The following is a 22,847-nucleotide window of genomic DNA, read 5'->3' as shown; positions in this document are numbered from 1 at the left end:
GCTTGTCCAGCACGACCACCGAGTGACCCTCGACCGAGTGCTTTGGGGTAAGAGAAGCCCCAACCCTGAGCAGCTCCAGCACCGAAGTTCAGCCCCCTTGCATCCACGAGATCTGCGTGGGGCCCTTCTGCTCTTTGCTGCTCACCGCGTTGTCCAGGTCACTTGCCCGTTGGCTAGTGACCCTCTGACGACGAACTTCGACGTCAACACCGCTGGTCTGGTTGCTCCAGACTGGCCCTTGCTCCCCTCCAACAGAGGAGCACCCCGGACCCTCCTGGTCCACTCCAGACTCCATTTTAAGTCCACCGCGTGGGCTTGCATTTGCCAAGACTTGTTGCCCCAATCCTGGGTCCAGCGACGTCGACAGCAGATACCTTCGTGGGACAGCTCGCACCTCCATCCTGGTCGCCGACAACGCCTCCTGGTCCGAGAGACTGCAGAGCCCAGCAGCGCCCACTCACCTGGTCGAGGTGACTTCGCCCGGTGCCACTCTGGTGCCACTTAATCACTGGCTAGTGATTCAGAACTTGGTCCCCTCTGCTTTCAGGTCTTCCTCTTCACCGATCCAGGCTTGGATCCTCACGAACTTCTTCACTGATCGCCTGCCAGCAACTTCTTTCTTCAGGCTCCTGGTTCATCAACGAAGAAACCCGACGACACTTGAACCCTATGCAGCCGCAGCCCCTGGGCTAGGTAAACCGAGTACTCCGGTGCTTCAGCGTAGGCCAACTCTCTAAGTGTCTAGATCCACTGTCGTTTTTGACCTAACTAGTCGGGTTCGCCCGAAAACACTAACTTTGCAACTACTAGCCTCCATAGACTTTTTCCCGCCTTACGCGTGAGAGTTCCCACTCTGCACACGACGTCCCTAGGCCTCCTGCTTGCAATCTGAAGGTTCAGTAGATTAGTCCTAGCGATTCTAAAGCCTATGAGAATAGTACTTACCTGCTAGTAATTTCGCATTCCACTTGTATAGTATATGGTTTTTCGTGCCCCTCGGGCATTTGTGTAAATTATGCGACTTTCAGTATTTTCTTAAGAGTTTTGTTGTGTGCTTAGCTCCCTGTCTCATAAAGAGCCAGGGTAGTCTTGTTATAAATAAATATCTGTTTATTTTCATAACAACTTGTGGTGTCCTGTCACTTGGTGTTCAAGGGGTATATGTGATGGTAAAACAGCTGGCTTAACACGCCCTCTAGAGTTTAGCCTTAGACTGCTCGTATCCATGCTACTAGGATAGCTGGTCTATAAGGTTGACTTACAACCAATCATCAATAAGAGTTGTCTGGACTGATACATAGTGATCACTAGAATAGTGAGCACTGCATATCAGGCCAACTTCTCACAAAGAGGACTTATCTTCTCCTGGGGATAAGGTGTTGAGAAAACAACAACCCTCTAAGGGTTCTGAATTGCCTTCCACCTCAAAAAAGGCTCCTCCACCTTCTAAGGGCAAGCTTCTGATTTCTACGCCCCCGAGAAAACCCGCGAAGTCTCTGGCTTCAAAACGGCCTTCTGAGAGGGATTTACCTCAGAAAAAGTCCCCGTCGTCGACGACTTCTTCGTCGACTGTTTACTTCATGTCGCAGAGACCTCAAATGATTGTCATCGGCGTCATCGGTGTTATTCTCAATCTCCATGAAGCCCATCTCGTCGACGAAGGATATATTGCCTATCGTCGATGCTTCGTCGACGACGAAGGTTAGAAGAATCTCGTCGGCAGTTGCCTCGTCGACGACCACCTCGTCGATGAAGACTTCCTAGTCGTCAAAGATTACCTTGTCTTCAAACTTCCTTGTCGACGGTCACTCCTTTGACTGGAGCTCAACCGACGACTGTTGACTGCCCCCGCGTCGACGCTGCATTTATCATCTTGCACGGAATTGCAAGTCTGGTCAGCATCTACGGCTACGGCAACCTCTATATCGTCTATGACAGCATCTTCTTTATTACAGAGACGTGGTTTTTCACTGGAGGCGCTCTCTCCATTGCATATCTCTCCAACCAAGGTACCTCTGGAGGTTCCTGAGCAATTACTGGATGCGGAGGAGAGTGAGGAGGACTCTGACGAGGAGGACAGATTTCGCACTGCCAGAAGCCCTTCAGAATTGTTCATTAAATATCAGGAGGATGACCAGGATGAACAGCCTTCCCCAGAGCCTGTGGCCCCACCTTCTGATACGATTCCTACAGCACAGATGCCTCTAGCTCTGCTGAATAATCTTCAATATATGTTGGACAACTATTATCGCCGTTTCCTCCATCTGAATCGGCGGAGTCCATTCCACCGACACCTGTACCTCAAGCTTCCACCTCTGCATTCAGGTCTCCTAAGCCGCCTTCTCCGGTACCGTCTCCTCATTCTCATGATGCAAACTCATCTGATGTTGATAGGGAGGAAGGAGAAGTGGACAATAGATCTCTTATGTCGGAGTGGGACGAATACCAAATTCAAACTCCGTCTCTTCAACTCCAGCTCCCATTGATTCTCCTCCGGTGGACATCGGAGGCGTCGACCTCCTGATGGGAAGGGCAACGCGGAGGTTCCTTCTACCAATGGAAACGAAGGATGAATGCTTCCTATACGATTTCAAGGATCAACGAAGAAAGCAGATTGATTTAATTTGGAAGGAAGGATTAAAGGTTATGACAGCCCCTGCTTCCATCCCTCCGGTATTGCCTCGGCTCGACAAAAAATATAAGGCTCCAGACAACTCACCGGCATGCCTCATAGGTCAACCAAAAGCTGAGTCTGTAATTGTACAAGCGGCACAAAGACGGGCTAGGAATCCCTCTTCTCCAATCACAGCCCCTCCGGACAGGGATTGCAGACGATTAGACGCAATTGGCAAGAAAGTTTCCACCATGGCAGCGACGACAGTCCGTGCTGCTAATTCACTGGCCCTCTTAGATCGGTACGACAGACAAATGTGGTCAGACATTTCTCCATATATCAACATGTTGCCAGAACCATCAAAGGCTGAAGCTTTAAAGATGCTATACGAAGGGGGCGTTTCCCTGCGGAGATCATCGATTTGGCAGTGGATGTCGCATACACAGGATTTAGGCAGCTAGCGGGTGCCGCAGTACTACTGAGACAAGGCTGGTTGAAATCTACATCTTTTCTCCAGGATGTTCAGGCAAAGATAATTGACGTGCTGTTTGATGGAGAGTCACTATTCGGCCAGCATGTGGAAGAGTCCCTGCAGACCATCAAAAAAGATACCGAAACAGCAAGGTCTCTTGGTGCTCTTCAATTCCGTAAGCCGCCCTTACGGGGTGCTAAAGGACGTGGATCATTCTCTAATCGAGGCGGCACAACCAACAAAGATCATACCAGTCCTATCAGGGTAATCGGCGATATCCGCCCCAAAGACCACAGTCGTGCGGACAACGTAATACTTCCTATTCGCAAAATAAAAGGAAGCCCTCCTACCGCGGACGGGATTCAAATAAGAAACAATGAGAAACGCCACCTCTTCTGCCGCCATCCCATGTAAAAGTTGGAGGGAGGATCTCCCAATTTTACTCTAACTGGTCCGCAATAACATCAGACAAGTGGGTCCTGGACATCGTGGCCGGAGGCCATGCTTTAGAGTTCATAAAGATTCCTCCAAGAGGCCTACCTCCAGCTCATCTCAAGGAGCTTTTTTCCCAATTAAATTTGATGATTAAAAAAAGGAGCGATCGAAAGGGTTCCGCAGTTACAGAGGGGAACAGGATTTTATTCAAGAGTTTTCCTGATAAAGAAAAAATCGGGAGAGTGGCGTCCCATTCTCGCTCTTCGCTCCCTCAACAAATACTTAAAGAAACTGTCCTTCCGGATGTTAACGCTTCAAGATATCCTTCAACTCCTTTCAGCGGGGGTCACATGGCCACCCTCTACCTTCAAGACGCTTATTTTCAATGGCCAATTCTTTCCAGACACAGAAAAATTTTGCGGTTCAGAGGTACTGGCAGGGACTTGCAGTTCAAAGTCCTTCCTTTTGGACTACGCTCAGCATCCCGTGTGTTTACCAAGGTTCTAGCACCGGTGGCGGCACACCTTCGTCTGGAAGGGATTTAAATCTTTCCATACCTAGACGACTGCCTTATCCAGGCAAAATTCTTTTTCAGACACAAGCACCCACATCCAGAGATGTTTGGCCCTGTTTCAATCTCTGGGTCTCTCTATCAACCTCGACAAGTCTCATCTTATTCCTTCACAAATACAGACGTTCTTGGGAGCAACATTTGACACGCAGTTAACTCAAGTCTTTGTCTCAAACGAAAGACAGCAAAAGATCTGCAAACTAGCCCGCCGGTGCGTTTCAGTCCGGCAGTTCAAGTCGTTTTTAGGGATGATTTATTCTTCTTCTCATCCCCTTGATACCCAACTGCCGTCTCAGAATGAGGCCCCTACAAGAGGAACTCAACCACCAATGGTTGCAGGTTTCGGGGACATTAGACTATCTCATTCACATCACTCCTCAGATGCGAGAAGCATTTCTCTGGTGGACTTGAAAAAGAATGTGGAGGAAGGAAGCGCATTCCTAGAAGAAGCGCCAAATTTTACCATCACCACAGATGCATCCCTCGAGGGATGGGGGGCACATCTTTAAGGGCTGACTGTCAGCGGAAAATGGAACGTCCAACAGCAGACGTGGCATATCAACCTTCTAGAATTGCGAGCTATCTTCTTGGCCCTGAAATCCTTTCGAACAGTCATTATGGGAGCTTCAGTGCTAATTCGGACAGACAATACAAAGTATGCACTACTTGAACAAACAAGGAGCAACAAGGTCTGCCCTACTTTCTCAACAAGCCCAAGAAATCTGGGACTGGGCGATACAACACAGGTTCAGCCTATCAGCGATCCATGTGCCAGGAGTTTCCAATCTCACGAGTGGGAACTGCATCAACCAACGTTGGATCAAATCTTTCAGGAGTGGGGTTGTCCCGATCTAGACCTTTTTGCGACCAATCAGAACCGCAAATGCCCATTCTTCCTGGCGCTAGTCCCTCTTCTGTGTTTACTTTTCCAAAGCACACGGCCCAAAAGCTGCCTCTCAGAGAGCCACTGGTTATCAGCTATCCCGCTATACCGGACGGTATTCCCTGCAGCCCGTCGCTGGTGTCTCATTGAGGTAAGGCAATCTCCACTCATTTGTGAAGAAATTCGGTGGCTGTTTATGGCTCTGACTCCCGTTCCCAATTGTACACAGGACCAACAACCACCCGGATTGCTTTATTTAGCAGCCGAGCCTTGCAGCCCACCACCCAGCCCACCACCCAGGCTTCCAACTTCTACATTTACGGGGCACGCTGTAAAGTCTACAGGTACATTATTATTCGTGCTAGCCCTTCCGTTATTCAAGTATAACGGTTATTCCCCACTAAAAGCTTGCCTTCTCCCACAGGTCTATTTTAACACGACAGGAACGCTCAACTGACGTCCTGCCGCACAATTTTGCCCTTCAAAAGAAGCCTCATAGGCTTTTGATGTATCCGTTCAGGTAAACTTAACTCCTCGGTTTACCTCACCTCCTCCCTACTGTTTCTTCGACCTGCCTTTATTAATTTATCTTTATCCTTAGGTACATTCGCTTTTCCATGAGGCTTTGTAACTGATGCCGATGGACCGCACCTTCCTTTGAAAGAAGGTCAGCATCTCTCCCCTATAGCCAGGCGCCCTCCCCCGGCACGATTAATTCCCTACACGGCACCATATTCACCCGTAGGTCACAAGCTTTTATACACGCCAAGTGTCCACATAGGCACTTCACATAATAAAAAAGAGCACAGTCACGCCAACACTCATTCAGGAGTCATTTGGCTCACGGCCCAAACTCACTGCTCAACGTCCAGTCACCCCCACAGCACCGTGCAATCTTTACTGTCTGATAATATGTCACTGGGAACGGCAGTTCCAGAGCACCGAGTCACCTAATTTAAAATGTTTAAAAATGCTCTCAAATGCGTGACATGCTTCATGAAAAATTTGAAATGTTAGTGAAATATAATTGTCTTTTTCCCCCCCCCCTTCCTTCCATTCTTCCTGTTTATTCCCGCAGGCCAAAAACTCAGGCAATAGTAATGTATATAGTCCTGAAGATGATCCCAGTATATAATTGGAGATAGGGATCGAAACGTCACGTCGACTGTGTTAACAGTACTGCATTTTCTCTCTTGTATTAATTATTGCAGTTACTGTTAGGTTTAGCTTACACAGGATTTGCATTGTTTTGTAAGCATCCTTTCGCTCCACTCTGTTTGCCTGTCATTTTCCCCTTGTACTGTCTTCACCCCTTCCATACTTGGTACAGGCTTGTGCCCAGTTTGTGATTTGTGTTCCCTTTCATCATCTGAATTCTTAGTTTATCTTAAAAATAAAAATCTCCTCTGTCCGGCTGGACATTGGATAGAAAACATAGTTCTTATTTAAGTCTATGCTTATTACTCTTAACCGTATTTGTATGAGTTCAGGACCTTTGTTTTCTTGAATAATCATTCTTTGCAAGTTGGCTTCCTCACAAAGGGTCTGAGGGGAAACGCGTTTTCGATTAAATGGTTGCGGATATATGCTTACGCCTTTCCTCCGATAACGTTGGTTCTCAGAGTCCTCCGAAAATTAAGAGAGAACCTTGTCGCCTAATTCTCATTGCTCCCAGATGGACTCGCCAATTCTGGTTCACCGAACTTCTCCTTTTATCAGAATGCGATCCTATTCAGTTTCGACTAATACCGAACCTCCTGTCCATCCAGAACGGACAGATCTGCCACCCGGACCCTGCATCACTGAGATTAGCATCCTGGCACCTGAACACCTTGAATTCGCTCATTTAAACATTCCTGAGGATTGTAAGGAAGTTATATTTAACGCCCGAGCGCCTGCCACTATTAAGACGTACAGGCTTAAATGGAAAATATTCAGCATGTGGTGTCAATCTGCCAATATACATCCGATTCAGGCAAAACCAGAACAAAATGTACCGTTTTTTCTACACTTGGCAACATCAGGCCTCTCCCATTCTGCTTTGAAATTATTTTTGGCAGATATTTAAAGGTTTCGGCAGGACAGATCCAATTCCCTGTATTTAGCTAGGGTCTTTCAACAGTTCTTCAAGGGATCGTTTCGGATGTTTCCCCCTATCGGACGTCCACCTCTATCCTGGCATCTTATTGTGGTGCTTGCACAACATATGCAGCACCCCTTTGAGCCTATTCCTAGAGTGGATCTGAAGTTCCTTTCGTGGAAAGTATCTCTGCTTTTGGCGCGAACATCAGCCAGGAGAGTCAGTGACATTCAAGCATTCACTATTAATCCACCTTTTCTTAAATTCACCTCAAATTCAGTAGTGCTCTTAACAAATTTTGGCAGACCAACAACTTCTCTAGACCTCGAAACATATCAACATCGTATGTACAAGAGCACCAGTGGGTTAAATTTCTCAGGGAAATATTTAAAGAAGCACAAGTCCTCAAGATAGACAATTTTTAGTAATCCTCCGCAAAGCAGACTAACGAGAATTAACTGATATCACAGACCAATCAACCAATGTATGCAATAGAAGAAATATCAAACATAATAAAGAAAGGCAGAAGCTACGGTGCTCCCGGCCCGAACGGCATTCCCCAGGCAACTTTTAAATACGACTTGGAGTATTGGAGCTCGATCCTAGGGAAACTCTACATTGATGTAGAACTTAACAATCAAATCCCAGATAGTTGGCAGGGATCAATCATTACCCTTATTTACAAAGGAGTAGACAGATAGAATCCAAAAAATGATAGGCTAATTGCCTTACAGGATGTCGAAGCCAAATATTTTGCTTCATTAATGCTTAAAGACCTAGCCGATTGGTCTAGAGAACGTAACCTAATACCAAAAAATTAAACCAGCTTTAGGAAGGGTATTGGAACTATTACAAATATTCTGTCAATTTCATTGATCGCTGAAAGTTGCAAAAATAGAAAACAAGTTCTTCATCTGTGTTACATCGACGTAAAAGCCGCCTTTGATAGTGTAGATCGGAAACTCATGTGGTCTAAATTAAAATCGTGGGGTATACCAGATAGAATATTGAAGGGTCTACTACTGTTTTACACAGATACCTGGGTACGCATGAAGCTTGGGAATGGAGCTAGAATATCTAGAAAAGTGTATACCAACATGGATCTGAAGCAGGGGTGCATACTGGCCCCGCACCTTTTTAATTTATTCTTCTCAGACCTGTCAGCTAGATGAAATCAACTCACACTCACCAAAGCTGGGAAAACTACAATTATCACACCTTGCCTATGCAGATGATATTGTTCTTTTAAGCTTGACCAAGGTAGGTTTGACAAGACTACTCAACGAACTCTCCGAATTTCTGTCGGTAAATAAGTTGGAATTAAATTTTTCAGAAACGAAATCAATGCTTATCACAAATCGAACAGCCTGGACTAAACCTATTAGATTAATGTGCAATCTACTGGAGAAAGTATCTTGCTTTTAAACATTTAGGATTCTATATCAACGATAAATTATTGTTTTGTGATCAGAAGAAATATGGCACAGTGAGCAGGAGCACTAATATTCACCCTTAAAATGCTTGCAAAGAAACTGGAGGGACCGTCTTTGAAACCATGATTTACGATAATTGCAGACAAAGGACTGCCAACACTATCCTACGCCAGTGCTGCAATGCACGGTAAGGACTCAGAAACCCTAAACAAACTAATGGCACACATTTATAAAAAGGTTCTTCAACTCCCGAAAACTGCTTCACCAGCGCAGGTGCGCCTGGAGTTCGGGCTCCAGGAAATGGAACAAGATAAACATTCGCCAGCATACACATTTTTTGAATATGCATTAAAGGCTACCTGCACAAGTGAGTTGTGGAATAAACAAATGTCCTACCAAACATTCAAATTAACACTAACCAAGGCTGCAAAGTTTCACTCACTACTCGTTGATAAAGACCTTTTTTCAACAAGTCATTCATGGTCAGTGATCGACACTTCTAAAACACTGAACCAAGCGGCCTAATTGGATTCCACTTACTCTATTTATGTAAAGAGGAAATTAATAATATTAAGGTTTGGACAGTTCCCCACTCTTGCGGAAGCCCCTCATTGGAAACATAAACAACATTTAAGTTGCCGGCATTGTGGCTATAAAAATGAAGATCTGATTCATCTTGTATGTCATTGCAAGATACTGCAACCAGCACGAACCACAATTTTACGGCGAGCATTTCTGGATAGAGGCATAAAGTCGTGCAGAACAGCTATCCTAAGAGGACTGGACTCTACTGACCCCCAAATGAACAGTAAAGTTATAAAATTTTTACGTACTCACGAACTAGCACTAAAAGCTAAACATGAACACTGATAAAACATGACGTTTATTTTGTAATTACATACATTTTAAGATGTTTTAGAGATGTGTGCCTTATGAGATTTTGCTCCTTTAAAAAAATGTTTGTAATATTGTTATGGTTTTAATTAACTGAACAATAAATCAATCAATAAATCAATCAGTAGTGCTACACACTAATCCCAGTTACTCCAGTATTGGAACTTTAATAGATTCACATGCCTGAATCATTCCCCGTCGTCGAGACGGGAGTCTCCGGTATATAAAAAAGCAATGCTTAGTAGTATAGCAAACTGAAAAGAGGCCTAGGCCCATTTTCCTTTTGCAACCCATAGCCTTTGTTCTGTAAAAAAGGCCCAAACTTTTCCCTGAACCAATCAGAGCTCCTCACCCTCTAGAACACTCCTGAGAGAACCTTCTGCCACTCAGATTTTCTACCGCACGTTGTGCTAGGGAGTCTCCTTTGAGCTCTGCTCAAACTCTTCACTACAACAGTATTTTGACTGAGATTTGAGGTCTCATCTTCTGCTTTCTTCTTATTGGAATTCCCTATTCATCTACCATGTCTGGGAACGATAAAAAGGGATTATTTAAAGCTTGTTCCACCTGTTCTAAGAGGCTTTATACAGATGACCCTCACAAAGATTGCTTATACTGCCTCTATCCAGACCATAAGGCAGAGGATTGTAAGGTATGTCGAACCTTTTCAAATAAAACCTTGAGGGATCGTGAGGGGAGACTGCTGATTTGGCTCCAGAAGATTAAAGCCAGCAAAGAAGTCCTCTCAAGTGAGAGTGAGGAGGAGTCTGGATCGTCTAAGAGATCTCAAAAGAGAATTAGATCTCCTCAGACACATACCTCAGGAGAGAGACCTGAGAAGGTCCCAAAAAAGACCACCCCAGGGTCTTCAGGGCGCAGTCCCTCAAAATCTCCTTTAGGCAAAACTAAGGGGAAGAAGGGTTCTGCTTCCGAGGTAAAACAAGGGAAGTCCACCTCAGAACCACCAAAATCGCCTCATAGAGTCAAGATTACCATCAAGAGAACTTCCTCTACGCCTTCTGAGGAGAAGGGAAGTATTTCAGCGCTGTCAACGGGACAGTTGACGAAAAAGATGTCGTCATCATCGACGTCGTCGACGAGAAAGGAAGAGGTAAAAGCTTGTGAGAAGGCGCCGTCGACGCTTTCACCGCCGACGGGAATACGCCGGGATACGGCTATGCTCGTCGACGCCCTCGTCGACGAGCATAGCCGTATCTACATCGTCGACGGGAGCATCGTCGACGAGGACGACGACGACGACGATAACTACAACGTAGACGGTGGCGTCGACGACAATAACATGGTCAACGACCGCGACAGGAATCTCGTCGACTGGCTCGTCGACGACAGAAAAAGACACCAGAAAAAAGATTGGTACCCTGGAAAAAGCCTATAACGCCAGAGGTTACATCGCCAAGCAAGGTTTCTCCATTGGTTCCATCTCATCTGCTGGAGGAAGAAGACTCGGAGGACGAGGATAACGAGGGTCCTTATGGTTTTGCGAGTAGTCCTTCACAATTGCAAGTCAAGTACCAGGAAGTCGATTCTGAGGAAGAATATGGGGATTTTCAAGAGCATCCCCAAGAGTAGCACCAATATCGCCAACAGCAGCGTGAGGATATGACCAGTGTACCATCCTCTTTGTTGAAAGACCTCCAGGGTATGTTGGAAGATTATAGAAGAAGATATCCAACTACTCCAGCCACTCAGGACGTACCAGAGGCTACTCCGCGTCCATGGTCTGTACCAGGGACGCCAGTGCGTAGGAGAGAGATTTTGCCGGAGCCTACTACTAGGTCTCCACCACTAGCGTCACAACACGACACCACGGATGATGACCACGAGGATGGAGAGATTGCAGAACCGAGTGGAGAATGGGATGACTATCTCATCCTCTCACCTTCAACTCCTATGCCGAAGCCAGTAGATTCTCCTCCGGAGGACATTGGTGGTTTTCATAATTTAATGGAAAGAGCCACTAAGAGATTTGCACTCACCATGACTGAGGATAAAGCGGAATGCTTTTTATATGACTACAAGGAGTCTTATCGCAGGTTGGTGCGGTCCTTGCCTATCGTGAGTCATATTTGGGAGGAAGAATTAAAGGTCATGGAGACGCCAGCTACAGTGACACCGGTTCTGACCAGACTAGACAAAAAGTATAAAGCACCTACAGATGCTCCAGCTTGTCTTTTGGGTCATCCAAAACCAGATTATGTGATTACTCAGGCGGCACAGCAGAAGTCCAGAAATCCATCTGCTCCAATCACGACCCCTCCGGACAGAGAAGGCAGAAGACTGGATAATGCAGGAAAACATTTTTTCTTAATGTCGGCACTGCTGGTTAAAGCCGCTAATACCCTCGCTGTCTTGGGAAGGTACGACAGGCAAATGTGGTGTGACCTGTCTCCGTACATTAATCAGGTGCCGGAACCGGAGAAGCAGGAAGCCAGAAAGATTCTCCTGGAAGGGGAAGGGACTTCGGCTGAAGTCATAGACTGCGCTAAGGATATAGCGACGACGGCATTTAGATCTTTGGGAGGAGCAGCAGTCCTGCGCAGGCAGGGATGGCTACGAGCAACCGCTTTTTGGCCGTAAGTTCAAAACAAGATTCTAGACCTCTCATTCAATAGAGAAGATCTATTTGGGAAGCATATCGATGATACTCTGCAGAGTATCAAGAAGGATACCGATACTGCAAAGGCTTTGGGAACACTGCAGTACAGAAAAGCCTCTTTTTGTGGCTCCAGAGGTAGAGGGCAGTCCTCTTATAGAGGAGGATATCAACAAGGGAGATATTCCTCTTATCCTGCCTCATCGCAGCCTTACCGCCAACAGTACAGTCAGCGTCAATCAGGAGGATATACGAAATCAGCTCCAAGAGGAAGGGGGGAGCCGTCAGGGGAAGGACAACACCCGACGGCAATGGCAACCTCCATCTTCCGGCTACGTCAATATTCCAGAGATCAAGTGCTCCCCTGGGTGGAAAGATTGCTCACCATCTTCAAAATTGGCGAAAAATAACGACGGACCAATGGGTCCTCAAAATAATTCAATTTGGCCACACCCTAGAATTGCTACAAACGCTCCCTTGTACGCCACCGATGCATCAGAAAGCCAGCCATCTGCATCAACTCCAGCCGGAGATTCGGACAATGCTCCGAAAGGGAGCAATAGAACCAGTACCAAATGCCCAAGAAAACAAGGGGTTTTACTCCCGTTTTTTTCTTGTCAAGAAAAACAAGCTCCAATGGCGTCCCATTCTGGATCTCAGATCCTTAAACACCTATCTCAAAAAGCAATCTTTCAGAATGGTGTCTCTACAGGACATCCTTCCGTTATTGAACCCAGGAGATCATATGACTACATTAGACCTACAGGACGCGTATTTCCACGTGCCGATCCATCCCGCACACAGACAGTACCTTCAGTTCTTAGTAGCCGGAAGACATTACCAATTCAAGGTACTGCCATTCGGCCTGAAGTCAGCACCAAGAGTGTTCACAAAATGTCTGGCTCCAGTGGCGGCAGTGTAAGGAAGCAAAAACATCAAAACTTTCCTTAAGTTGACGACTGGTTAGTCAAAGCACCATCGAAAGCACAAGCCAGGGCGTCAACACAGGCTTGCATAGATTTGTTTGCCAAACAGGGTTTGACTCTTCACGTTGGGAAATCAAACCTCCAACCAACAAGAGTGATCACATTTCTGGGGGCAATACTAGACACGGACTGCAACAAGCAGTTTCCCTCCGTAGAAAGGCAACTGAGGATTGTGTCGCTCTTCCAAGACTTTGTAAAAAGAAAGTCTCTTTCAGTCCGCAGGTAGAAATCTTTGCTGGGCATGATGTCATCTTGCATTCCCCTCGTGCCTCACTGCAGATTAAGGATGCGCCCATGGCAGGAACAGATCGATCTTCAGTGGCGTCAAGCGGAGGGATCCTTCGACGACACAATACGAGTGATACCAGTAATGGTGCAGGCAGCGGCATGGTGGATACAAAAAGAAAATGTATCTCAGGGTCTGACTTTTCTTTCAAGAGCGGCTCCATTAGTGGTGACGACAGATGCGTCCCTAGAAGGATGGGGAGCTTTCCTTCAGGTGCAAAAAAACAAAGGTTTCCCTTTTCCTGGTTTTTGCAGATAGATAAGACAAGTTATGAACAGTCTTATTTATCAAGTTCTAAATCACATAAATATGAGGCACCCACAACTGATAACAAATTTACAAATAAAACTACTACTGAATGCAGATTGTGCAATTGTTGAGATATCCTTATTGCATGCAATTATCTATTTCAAAACAGCGATAGGTTATTGAATACTAGAGTCATGTTAAAATTCACACATTTATTTAATTTATCCGACAAAGTGATACAATTTCATTAGAGACCAACATTACATTCATTTAAAAAAATGTGAAATACAATACAGTTTAATTAAGAACAAAAAAGCACGAATACGAAGTTCGCCGGTGTTGGTAAGAACAGACAACACTACGGCGATGCACTATTTAAACAAGCAGGGAGGAACAAGATCTCTCTCCCTATCTCAGGAGTTATGGGAATGGGCTCTTAAACAAGGAATATCCTTGTCAGCAGAACACCTCTCGGGAGATCAAAATGTCAAAGCGGATACTCTCAGTAGGATCAAATCGTCTTGCCAAGAATGGGAGCTGGACCAGGGGATCCTGGACAGCATCTTTCAAAGGTGGGGAACACCAATTGTGGACCTCTTCGCCACAAGAGAGAACAGGAAATGCCGGTACTTCGCAAGCTGGCTTCCCCAGAAGGGATCTTGGGGGAATGCGTTTTCCATGGCATGGTCTGGCATCTTTGCTTACCGTTTTCCTCCAATTCCTCTTCTCCCCCACGTACTGGTGAAGATCAAAAAAGAGCCGTGCAGGCTGATCCTAATAGCCCCGTGGTGGCCCAGGCAACAGTGGTTCACGGAACTCCTGCTGCTGTCGGAGGACCGTCCAGTTCGGCTGCGACCAATTCCATCGCTTCTGACAATGTCCAGGGGTCAGGTGCTCCATCCGGACCCGAAATCCTTGCGATTAGCGGCCTTTCTCCTGAACACTGAGTTTAGTCATCTAAATATCTCACACGAATGTAGGAGAATCCTGTTCAAAGCTAGAGCAGACAGTACCAACAAAACCTACAGGATGAAATGGAAGAGGTTTTGTCTGTGGTGTAAGAGACAGAACATTCACCCTTTTACTGCTGCACCTCATCAAATTATACCTTACATTCTGCTGTTACCAAAGTCCGGATTGGCACAGGTTTCCATCAAGGTGCATTTGGCTGCGTTATCCCGCTACAGGAGGTCTTCTTCAGGCCCGTCCTTATGGTCATCAAGGACCATCAAACAGTTTATGAAGGGGTTATTCAGGGTCTTTCCTCCAGTAAAGCCTCCACCACAACTATGGAATCTCAATATAGTACTGTCACAATTGATGAAACCACCGTTTGAGCCTATAAACAGAGTGGACCTTAAGTTCTTGTCCTGGAAAGTGGCTCTTCTCATTGCACTAACTTCAGCGAGAAGAGTAGGTGAACTGCAAGCGCTCACAATTCAGGAGCCTTTCCTACAGTTTCAGGAAGATAGAATGATTCTTAGGACGAATCCAAAATTCATTCCTAAGGTACCAACTGATTTTCATCTGAATGAGCCGTTGGTGTTAAAATGTTTCTTTCCTCATCCGTCAACAGCAGCGGAAAGAGTGTTACACTTACTAGACGTACAAAGATGTGTGAAATTCTACTTAAAGGAAACTAAGAGCTTTCGCAAATCTTCTCAGCTCTTCGTCGCTTTCAGCGCACCCAGGAAAGGTTTCCCTTTATCTAATAGGGGAATTGCCAGATTGATTTCCAGTGCAATTGTCTACTGTCATCAAGCTGCTGGAAAGCCTCTAAATGCACACGTTTGTGCTCATTCCGCGAGGGCAGTGGCCACATCCACTGCACTGTTTGGAGGAGTGCCAATCCAGGATATCTGCAGAGCAGCGACCTGGGCATCTACGCACACCTTCACCAGGCACTACTGCTTGTAAGCAGCCGCAGAGTCGGATGCGGCGGTGGGAGAGGCGGTACTGCGGAATATCATCCAGTAACGGTGAGCCTTCTTTCCATCCCTCCATCCGTAATTTCTCTTGCTTTACAAAGTCACATTATATACATATACATATATACATATATACATATATATATATATATCTATATATATATATATCATGTGAATCTATGAAAGCTCCAATACTGGAGTAAGAAAACAAGTTACTTACCTGTAACTTTAGTTCTCCAGTATTGGAAGCTTTCATAGATTCACATGCGCCCACCCTCCTCCCCTGAGAGGCTCACCTTGGATTTAGCACCACAAGTGTTCTTTATGCACAAGTGTGCCAAAATCTGAGGGGCAGAAGGTTCTCTCAGGAGTGTTCTAGAGGGTGAGGAGCTCTGATTGGTTCAGGGAAAAGTTTGGGCCATTTTTACATAACAAAGGCTATGGGTTGCAAAAGGGAAATGGGCCTAGGCCTCTTTTCAGTTTGCTATGCTAAGCATTGTTTTTTTATATACCGGAGACTCCCGTCTCGACGACGGGGAATGATTCAGGCATGTGAATCTATGAAAGCTTCCAATACTGGAGAACTAAAGTTACAGGTAAGTAACTTGTTTTCTTTCATGCCAAAAGTACCTGCGGACTTCCATCTCAATGAGCCAATCATTTTAAAGACTTTCTTTCCAAATCCTCAAACTCCTGCGGAAAGAACATTACTTTCCCTTGACATCAGAAGATGTCTCACGTTCTATTTACAACGGACTGCAACAATCCGTAAATCTGATCAGCTGTTTGTGGCCTACGGGAGGATACATCCAGGACATTCAGTATCCAAGCAGATCATAGCTCGTTGGATTTCTGCTGCGATTTGCCTTTGCAATCAGCAAGCGAGAAGACCTTTGCAGACAACTCCAAGAGTGCGTTTTAGGAGATCAATCTCCTCCTCTACCGCTCTCTTTGCCGGGGTGCCTCTTCATCAAATCTGCGGAGCGGCAACTTGGTCCAGCAGACCCACGTTTACCAAACTATACTGTTTGGAGGCTTAAAGTGATGCAGATACGTCAGTGGGACAAGCGGTTCAATCTTTTTAAATAAGGCGAGCCTCTGTTCTTCCCTCCTCCACTATGCTGTTTCTCAGACGCTTATTGACATGCTTATTCTATGTAGTAACATTGCTCTGCATATGCTTACACACATGTATTTATGCAGGATTATAACATTCTGGGTATGTTATTGCATGATGTGTGTGTGTGTGTGTGTGTGTGTGTGTGTGTATATATATTATGTTACAAATAGCATCTCACCAGCATTATGTTGCTGTACTGCTATCTACTCTGATTCAGGCATGTGAATCTATGAAAGACACCCCAATACTGTAGAAGAACAATAGGTACTTACCTGTAATCTGTGGTTCTCCTGTATTGGTGTCTTTCATAGATTCACATGCAACCTGCCCACCTCCCCTCAGAGACTTGTTTATGCCCTTATCTCTTGGTTACACTCTTGTGCGAGAAAATCTGAGAGCCTGAGCCTCTGAGGAGAACTTTCTGGTGGGTGCTGTCGCCTGATTGCCTGCAGTTTGGACCATATATAATGACTTGGACAGTCATAGATGTGGAAATGTTCTACTTGTAGCTTATGGCTATTTTACTTCCTGGTTTTATGTTACCAAGTTTTTTGGTTATTATGTGCATATTATTTCTTTTTTATGTACCGACGACGACTGGGAATGATTCAGGCATGTGAATCTATGAAAGACCCCAATACTGGAGAACCACAGATTACAGGTAAGTAACTATTGTTCTTATGGAGCTTTTCATAACAAATGGTCTGAGATTTTTACTGTTTTCAAAGGCTGATTACATCAGCAGTTCTTTCGGACTTTTTTTAATATAGCGCAATCTTGACTCGAAGGTATCAGGGCGCTTTACATGAGCACCAGATACATTGCCCAAGGACACTTTCATTTCCGTTAGGTACGGGGAGATTAGGGGCCCATTAGGGTGTCTGGCGGATTGCCCGACATCCTTGCCCGCCAGCCACCAATTCCCCCCCGCCATATTACAATGGCGGGGGTACCACGGCGGACGGAAACACCGTCCACCGCTTTTCCGCCCCGGTTGCCTTGCGACCGGGGCGGAAAAGGGTTTATATGGTGGCGGTGTCTATCAGACACCGCCAGCCATATTAGGATGGTCTTTAGAAGATGCCTTTCCGTGGCGGCAAAAGCATGCGGCCTTCTAGTTTGGATGATGGGGTGTGTGCATGCACAACATGGCAGGTACCGCACGGTACCTGCCACGTTGTGCATGCACAACATGCATTTTTAGCATTGTGGCGGGCGGGGCTGAGAACAGCGCCCGCCACTGTGGCGGGCGCATCCTAATTCCCCCCCCCCATGGGACCCCCGCCTTTCATAAGGTCGGTCCCGTTATCCGATAGGATGGCGGGCGGACTTTCTCCGCCCATCATCCTAATGACTCCTGAGGTAACAGGTTTTTAGGAACCCGTTTGGTGCCAGGGGATAACACCCGAAGACCTCTGAGTTCTCCCTGTTCCGGACCACAGAAACACGGAGTCTTCTAGTCGCAGTCAGAGATCAAGTTTTATTGGCAGCTACCAAGTAACAGGTGTCCTAGAAGCACGACAAACACGGGTCATGTGTTCTCAGGAGACTGTTCGTTATTACAGAACCGGCCTTCTCCTTATATACAAAAATAATAGCTGCAAGCAAGAATTCTTACGTTTATGATATGGCTATACACATATTTCTACAATAATACAAAAGAGCGAAGTCATGTAGGCAAGCCCGTATTTTAGACGTCCAATTCGTGATAGATTACTCAGCCAAGCCCGGAACTCCCATCAGATATCGGTGAAGCCCCAATAAAAGAAGGCACCTCCTAGTCATAAAACTGGCCATAAACAGGGAGCGTGGACAGGTGTGTATGTGTGTAGAAAACATGATCTGTGCGCGGTGAATGGTTTATGGTATGTTGTACATTGATGCTATCGTGTTTGGCCACTGGGCGAGGAGCTGCCTAAACAGGTTTGGCTGGAGGCAAGGGAGTCAGTTGGGACAGGTCAGGGGGAAGTCAGGGAAGGTGGACGTGTCCTTTTAGATCAAGCTCGACCTTTAATTGACTTATCATGAGGGCAAGACACAAGATGGATACCGTTTACAAAATGGAGTCTGGGGGTTGGGACGGAAACTACGATTCAGGGGTGTTAGCATGCCTCGATCATGACGCAAATGCATAGGAATGATGTCCGATTCATTATCGGTTCGTCGACACCAAATTCGTCATGGTACGTTGAGGTTTCGGGACACGGATATCGGGCCTCGATACCGGGACAACAGTAGGGTCCAGAATTTCAGAACCACACTCCCTAAGTGATCTGCTCAGAATCCCAGGATGTCGAGCGTCACTGCCGAGACTAAACCTGGTTCCCCAGATTTGAGATCGGCCACCCGAGCCCGTTCGGCCACATCCTATCCACTTCATGTGTTTTCTTTTTTTTCGTTTTTTGATTCTGTTTTTAGCTGTTAACCCCTTAAGGTAGATCACATGAAAAGGGCTGAAGATGGGGCAAGATGGCTACTCTTGTAAGTTGAGACAGAAGAGGACAAGGAGCTCCTCCCCAACTTGTAGGAACACTAAGAGCTTAATGTCTACTCACCCAGGACAAGCACAGTCCAGGACATTAGCTGAGCTAATAATATGACTTTCCACCTGTCCTGGATATGGAGCACCAGCGGTGACTGAAACGGGATGTTATAAATTAGTGAACTCCACGTCTGTGAATGTCTGACTCTTTCCTAGATCATTTCAAATGTATACTGAAATGGATGTAGTGAGGCAAGTGTGGATGTGTCGGTCACAGCAACTGCAAATTAGATCCATGTTTGCTGACTGTGAAATCACTCTTATGTTTCACATCATACAGGAGAGTTCTCTGTAGCGATGAGCGAAGAACGCTTCAAAGAAGAGGGAGAGGACTATGCTGTGTCTATTCAGAAGCCAGAGGTAGTTAAAAACCTTCACAACCCTACAGGTAAGTCATCCTTTTCTACTTGGAATCACACAAATGTGCAATCAATCCCAGGGATCAGTAACACCGCACCAATTTAAAATGAGGCTGTCATGATGACAATTAATAAGTCTCTTTAATGCTTTAGCCGTTGGTGAAAGAATATGAATAGAATCACGGATACTATGACGCAAAAGCTACCAAAGGCTTTTCACCATGTTCACTCTTACAGCTGCTTTTGAGAGTAGAATGCAAACCCAACAGCCAAAATGTACAACAGTACTTAACGTGTCAACTAAAAGTCGTACAGTCATTTTGAAAGCATTTTAAAAATATCGCTGAAAGTACATAAACGTAATGAAATAAGTGAAGTCAATCAATCAGAAAATATCTTTATTTAGACCATTGGCCTTTAAACAGTACACCAATTTATCAGATGTACTATATACAATTCCTAATTCCTTTAAAAAAAAATTTTTTAAAACAAGTGCATAAATAACATTCAAATTCATCCAGTAAAAGCTTATAGAAATCTACTCATTAAAATCTACTGTCAAGTGAAATATATAATATGGTCCCATAAAATACTTAAAATGCCATGATTACTAAAACTCAGTGATCACAGTTCTGACTGCCCTCATGAATCTCAGTTAAAAACTGTGCAGCATGCCCTCCGGTCTGAATTTCAGATTTCCAAAATATTGGGCATAAAAACTGTCTCCTCTGTTTCTGATTTTACCATATCGTATATCTTACAGGGGCTGAGTCCAACCCTTACACTCGATAATTCACTTCTTAGCAGCTGGGTTGGTAAGGTATCCACATATGGGGAGCTCTCTTTATTCCGCCAAGAGTTTAGCTTAAATTGTACCTATTTCTTTCTTTTTTTTTCCCCCTAATTAAGTAGGATAGTCCTATTCATGGGACAGATCTTTACCTACCTCTTTTAACTCTCTATTTGAGATTTCAGTTAGTATGTTCTGTGGGAGCAACATTCCTTTCATAGCTTTACAGACAGCCCCCAATTTGATCCTAACAATTTTTGACCATTTTAATTCACTTTGCAGAATTTCATTCTTGCACCACTGAGAAACTTTCAGTACTTCCTCCCCACTCCGTTTTCCCCAGAATCTTATTAACACTTTTGCAGCCAATATAAACCATGAAATCATACCAGTTTCTAATCTTAATGCTTGGATCATGGCAGATCTGGGGATTGACCATAAGCTCTTCAAACACTTCCCTCCTCAGCATTGCTCCTATTTTTGCCTCTAATATATAGCAGTTCCGCTCCATATTGCAATTGCGGGGGGGATCATTGCTACATAAGCTTTTAGGACTGGTCTGTAAGGCATTTCACCGAAGTCCCTATTGAATTTCCGAGGCCATAGCCCTGGTCTTCAGTGACTATAAATGTGTTTTCCACTGGAGAGACGCTCTAATGGTCCTGCGCGCCCACTGCCAGGCTCCGCCTAATCCAAATATACTACCTCCACTGTGCCTACCTTACTAGAGTCCGCCTACATCGGGCTGGATTCCACCCCACCCCTAGATGCCTGAGATGCGCAGCGGAATCCCCAGATTTCTATGATATGGATTGGACCTGCACCTCCCTCACCAGTTATTGGGCAACAGTAATAGCGGAACCAAGCGACATACTGGGTTGGACTGTCCCACATAACCCCCTTGCCCTTCTCCTGAGAGTGATGGAGGGATTGGATGGTTCCCAGACCGACAGATCATTCCTGGGAATGGCCATCCTGATGACCAAAAGAGATATTGCAGCAGCTTGGAAAGATGCCCCCCTAACCCACGAACATAGCTAAATGGCGGAAAGGGGTGGACTGGTGCACCATGCAGGAGAAACAGTGTACGAGGGGAGATGTCCTGCTAAGCATGAACGCATATGGGGCATATATATCGCTCGGGTTGATGAATTGAAGTCCTGTTATCGGGAGGTGGGTAACCTGAAGTCTCAATACGCAATACATCTGGTTTGGCGAGTGCAAGAAAATGACTGGGGAACTAATCAAATGTGTCATATGTCAGTGCATTGTGCGGTTGTTTGTAAAAACCAATAAGGTTGAATATCAAAAAACAAATGTTTTCCATTTCAAGATCCTCTCAAACCAGACTCCAAGATACTTATATTCATTAAGTAATTCAAGTGTCTCAGCACCTAGGTGCCAATTAAATGTACTTTTTGTCTTCGCAAAGCACCCAAGTTTTATCCATGTTTACCACACATTTTTACACCTACAGTAATCTTTAAATAGGTCTAATTTCCTTTGCAGGCCTATTTCTTTTTGGTCTACAATCATGCGATGGTCTGCATCCAGGAGGCATGCCACATGTCTACCATTCATTCTAGGGCTAAATCCATTTGCAGCAGTTAGAGTTGAAGGCAAATCCTAAACAAATGAGGAGAAGAGTAAGGGAGCTAATACACATCCCTGTCTCAACCTGTTATTAATTTGTATTTTTTGTGTTTGAGTCCCTTCAGTGTCCATAATGATCTGGGCCCAGTTGCTTCTCCGTAGCTCCTGGATTAATTTTAGACTGTCTTTTGGGATGTCTTGTTTTGTCAATGCCTCCCATTGGCAGTTTCTGACTACCAGAAGCTGCACTGAAGTCTGCAAAGCAGCAGAAAGAGGTCCCCCTTTCCTCAACAAACTTGCATGCAATGGACCGAGTGCAAAGCATTGTTCAATTGTAGAATGATGTCCTTAAAGCCCCCCTGTTCTAGCGGCACTATAGAATTCAAGTCAGCCCACTCCTTTAACATTCACAAGATTATTTTAGCGAATACCTTTTCTGCCACACCGAGACGATTGATCAGCCTATAATTTTTATTGCCGTTTTATATCTTCCTTTTTGTGATGATTGCGCCTCTCCAGTTTTCCGGTATATTCCTTGCCTGTATCCAAAATATTTTCAAACAGCCTATAAAGTAACTCGGCCCACCAATCTGGGCAGGTTTTATGATTATTGCAGGCTTATTATCGTGTGCGGATGCGCGAGTCCGTGTTAATCTTGAGATGATAGTTCTGATGATACTCTTTCTTTACTACTCTTGACAGGGTGAAGGTGACCAATCCTATTCCGGTGGGCTGGACTGACCACTTGTTGGTGGAAGTCCTGTGTCCCATTGATGACCTGCCATTTAAAGCGGCAGAAAGATTGGTTTTTAAGAGACAGTGGCACAAGTTGAAATTGGAGGAGTTTTTTGGGTTGCTGGAGAAGGACCCCCTGGGCCTTATTCAGAATGTGGAACAAGGGTATGAATCGTTCTGTAAATGGATTTTGGATGCCCTCGACTCCCTTATACCAATGTGCTGGTCAAAATGCCATACTAAAGTACCTAGCCCATGGTATA

General features: G+C 45.3%; 1 protein-coding gene across 2 annotated transcripts in view; it reads left to right on the top strand.

Moving 5' to 3' along the window:
- Window positions 1–22,847, top strand: part of LOC144772340 (uncharacterized) — a 552,285-nt gene that overhangs the window by 263,510 nt on the left and 265,928 nt on the right. For both annotated transcript variants that reach the window (XM_078656588.1, XM_078656589.1), the window contains one exon: window positions 19,388–19,495. In XM_078656588.1, the coding sequence (XP_078512714.1) occupies window positions 19,388–19,495 (108 nt within the window). The remainder of the gene's footprint in view (window positions 1–19,387; window positions 19,496–22,847) is intronic.

This window comes from Lissotriton helveticus, chromosome 8 (genome assembly GCF_964261635.1).
Source record: "Lissotriton helveticus chromosome 8, aLisHel1.1, whole genome shotgun sequence".
In the NCBI taxonomy this organism is placed as follows: domain Eukaryota; kingdom Metazoa; phylum Chordata; class Amphibia; order Caudata; family Salamandridae; genus Lissotriton; species Lissotriton helveticus.
Note: the sequence above shows the minus strand (reverse complement) of the source record. Positions and strands in the feature narration are given on the sequence as shown.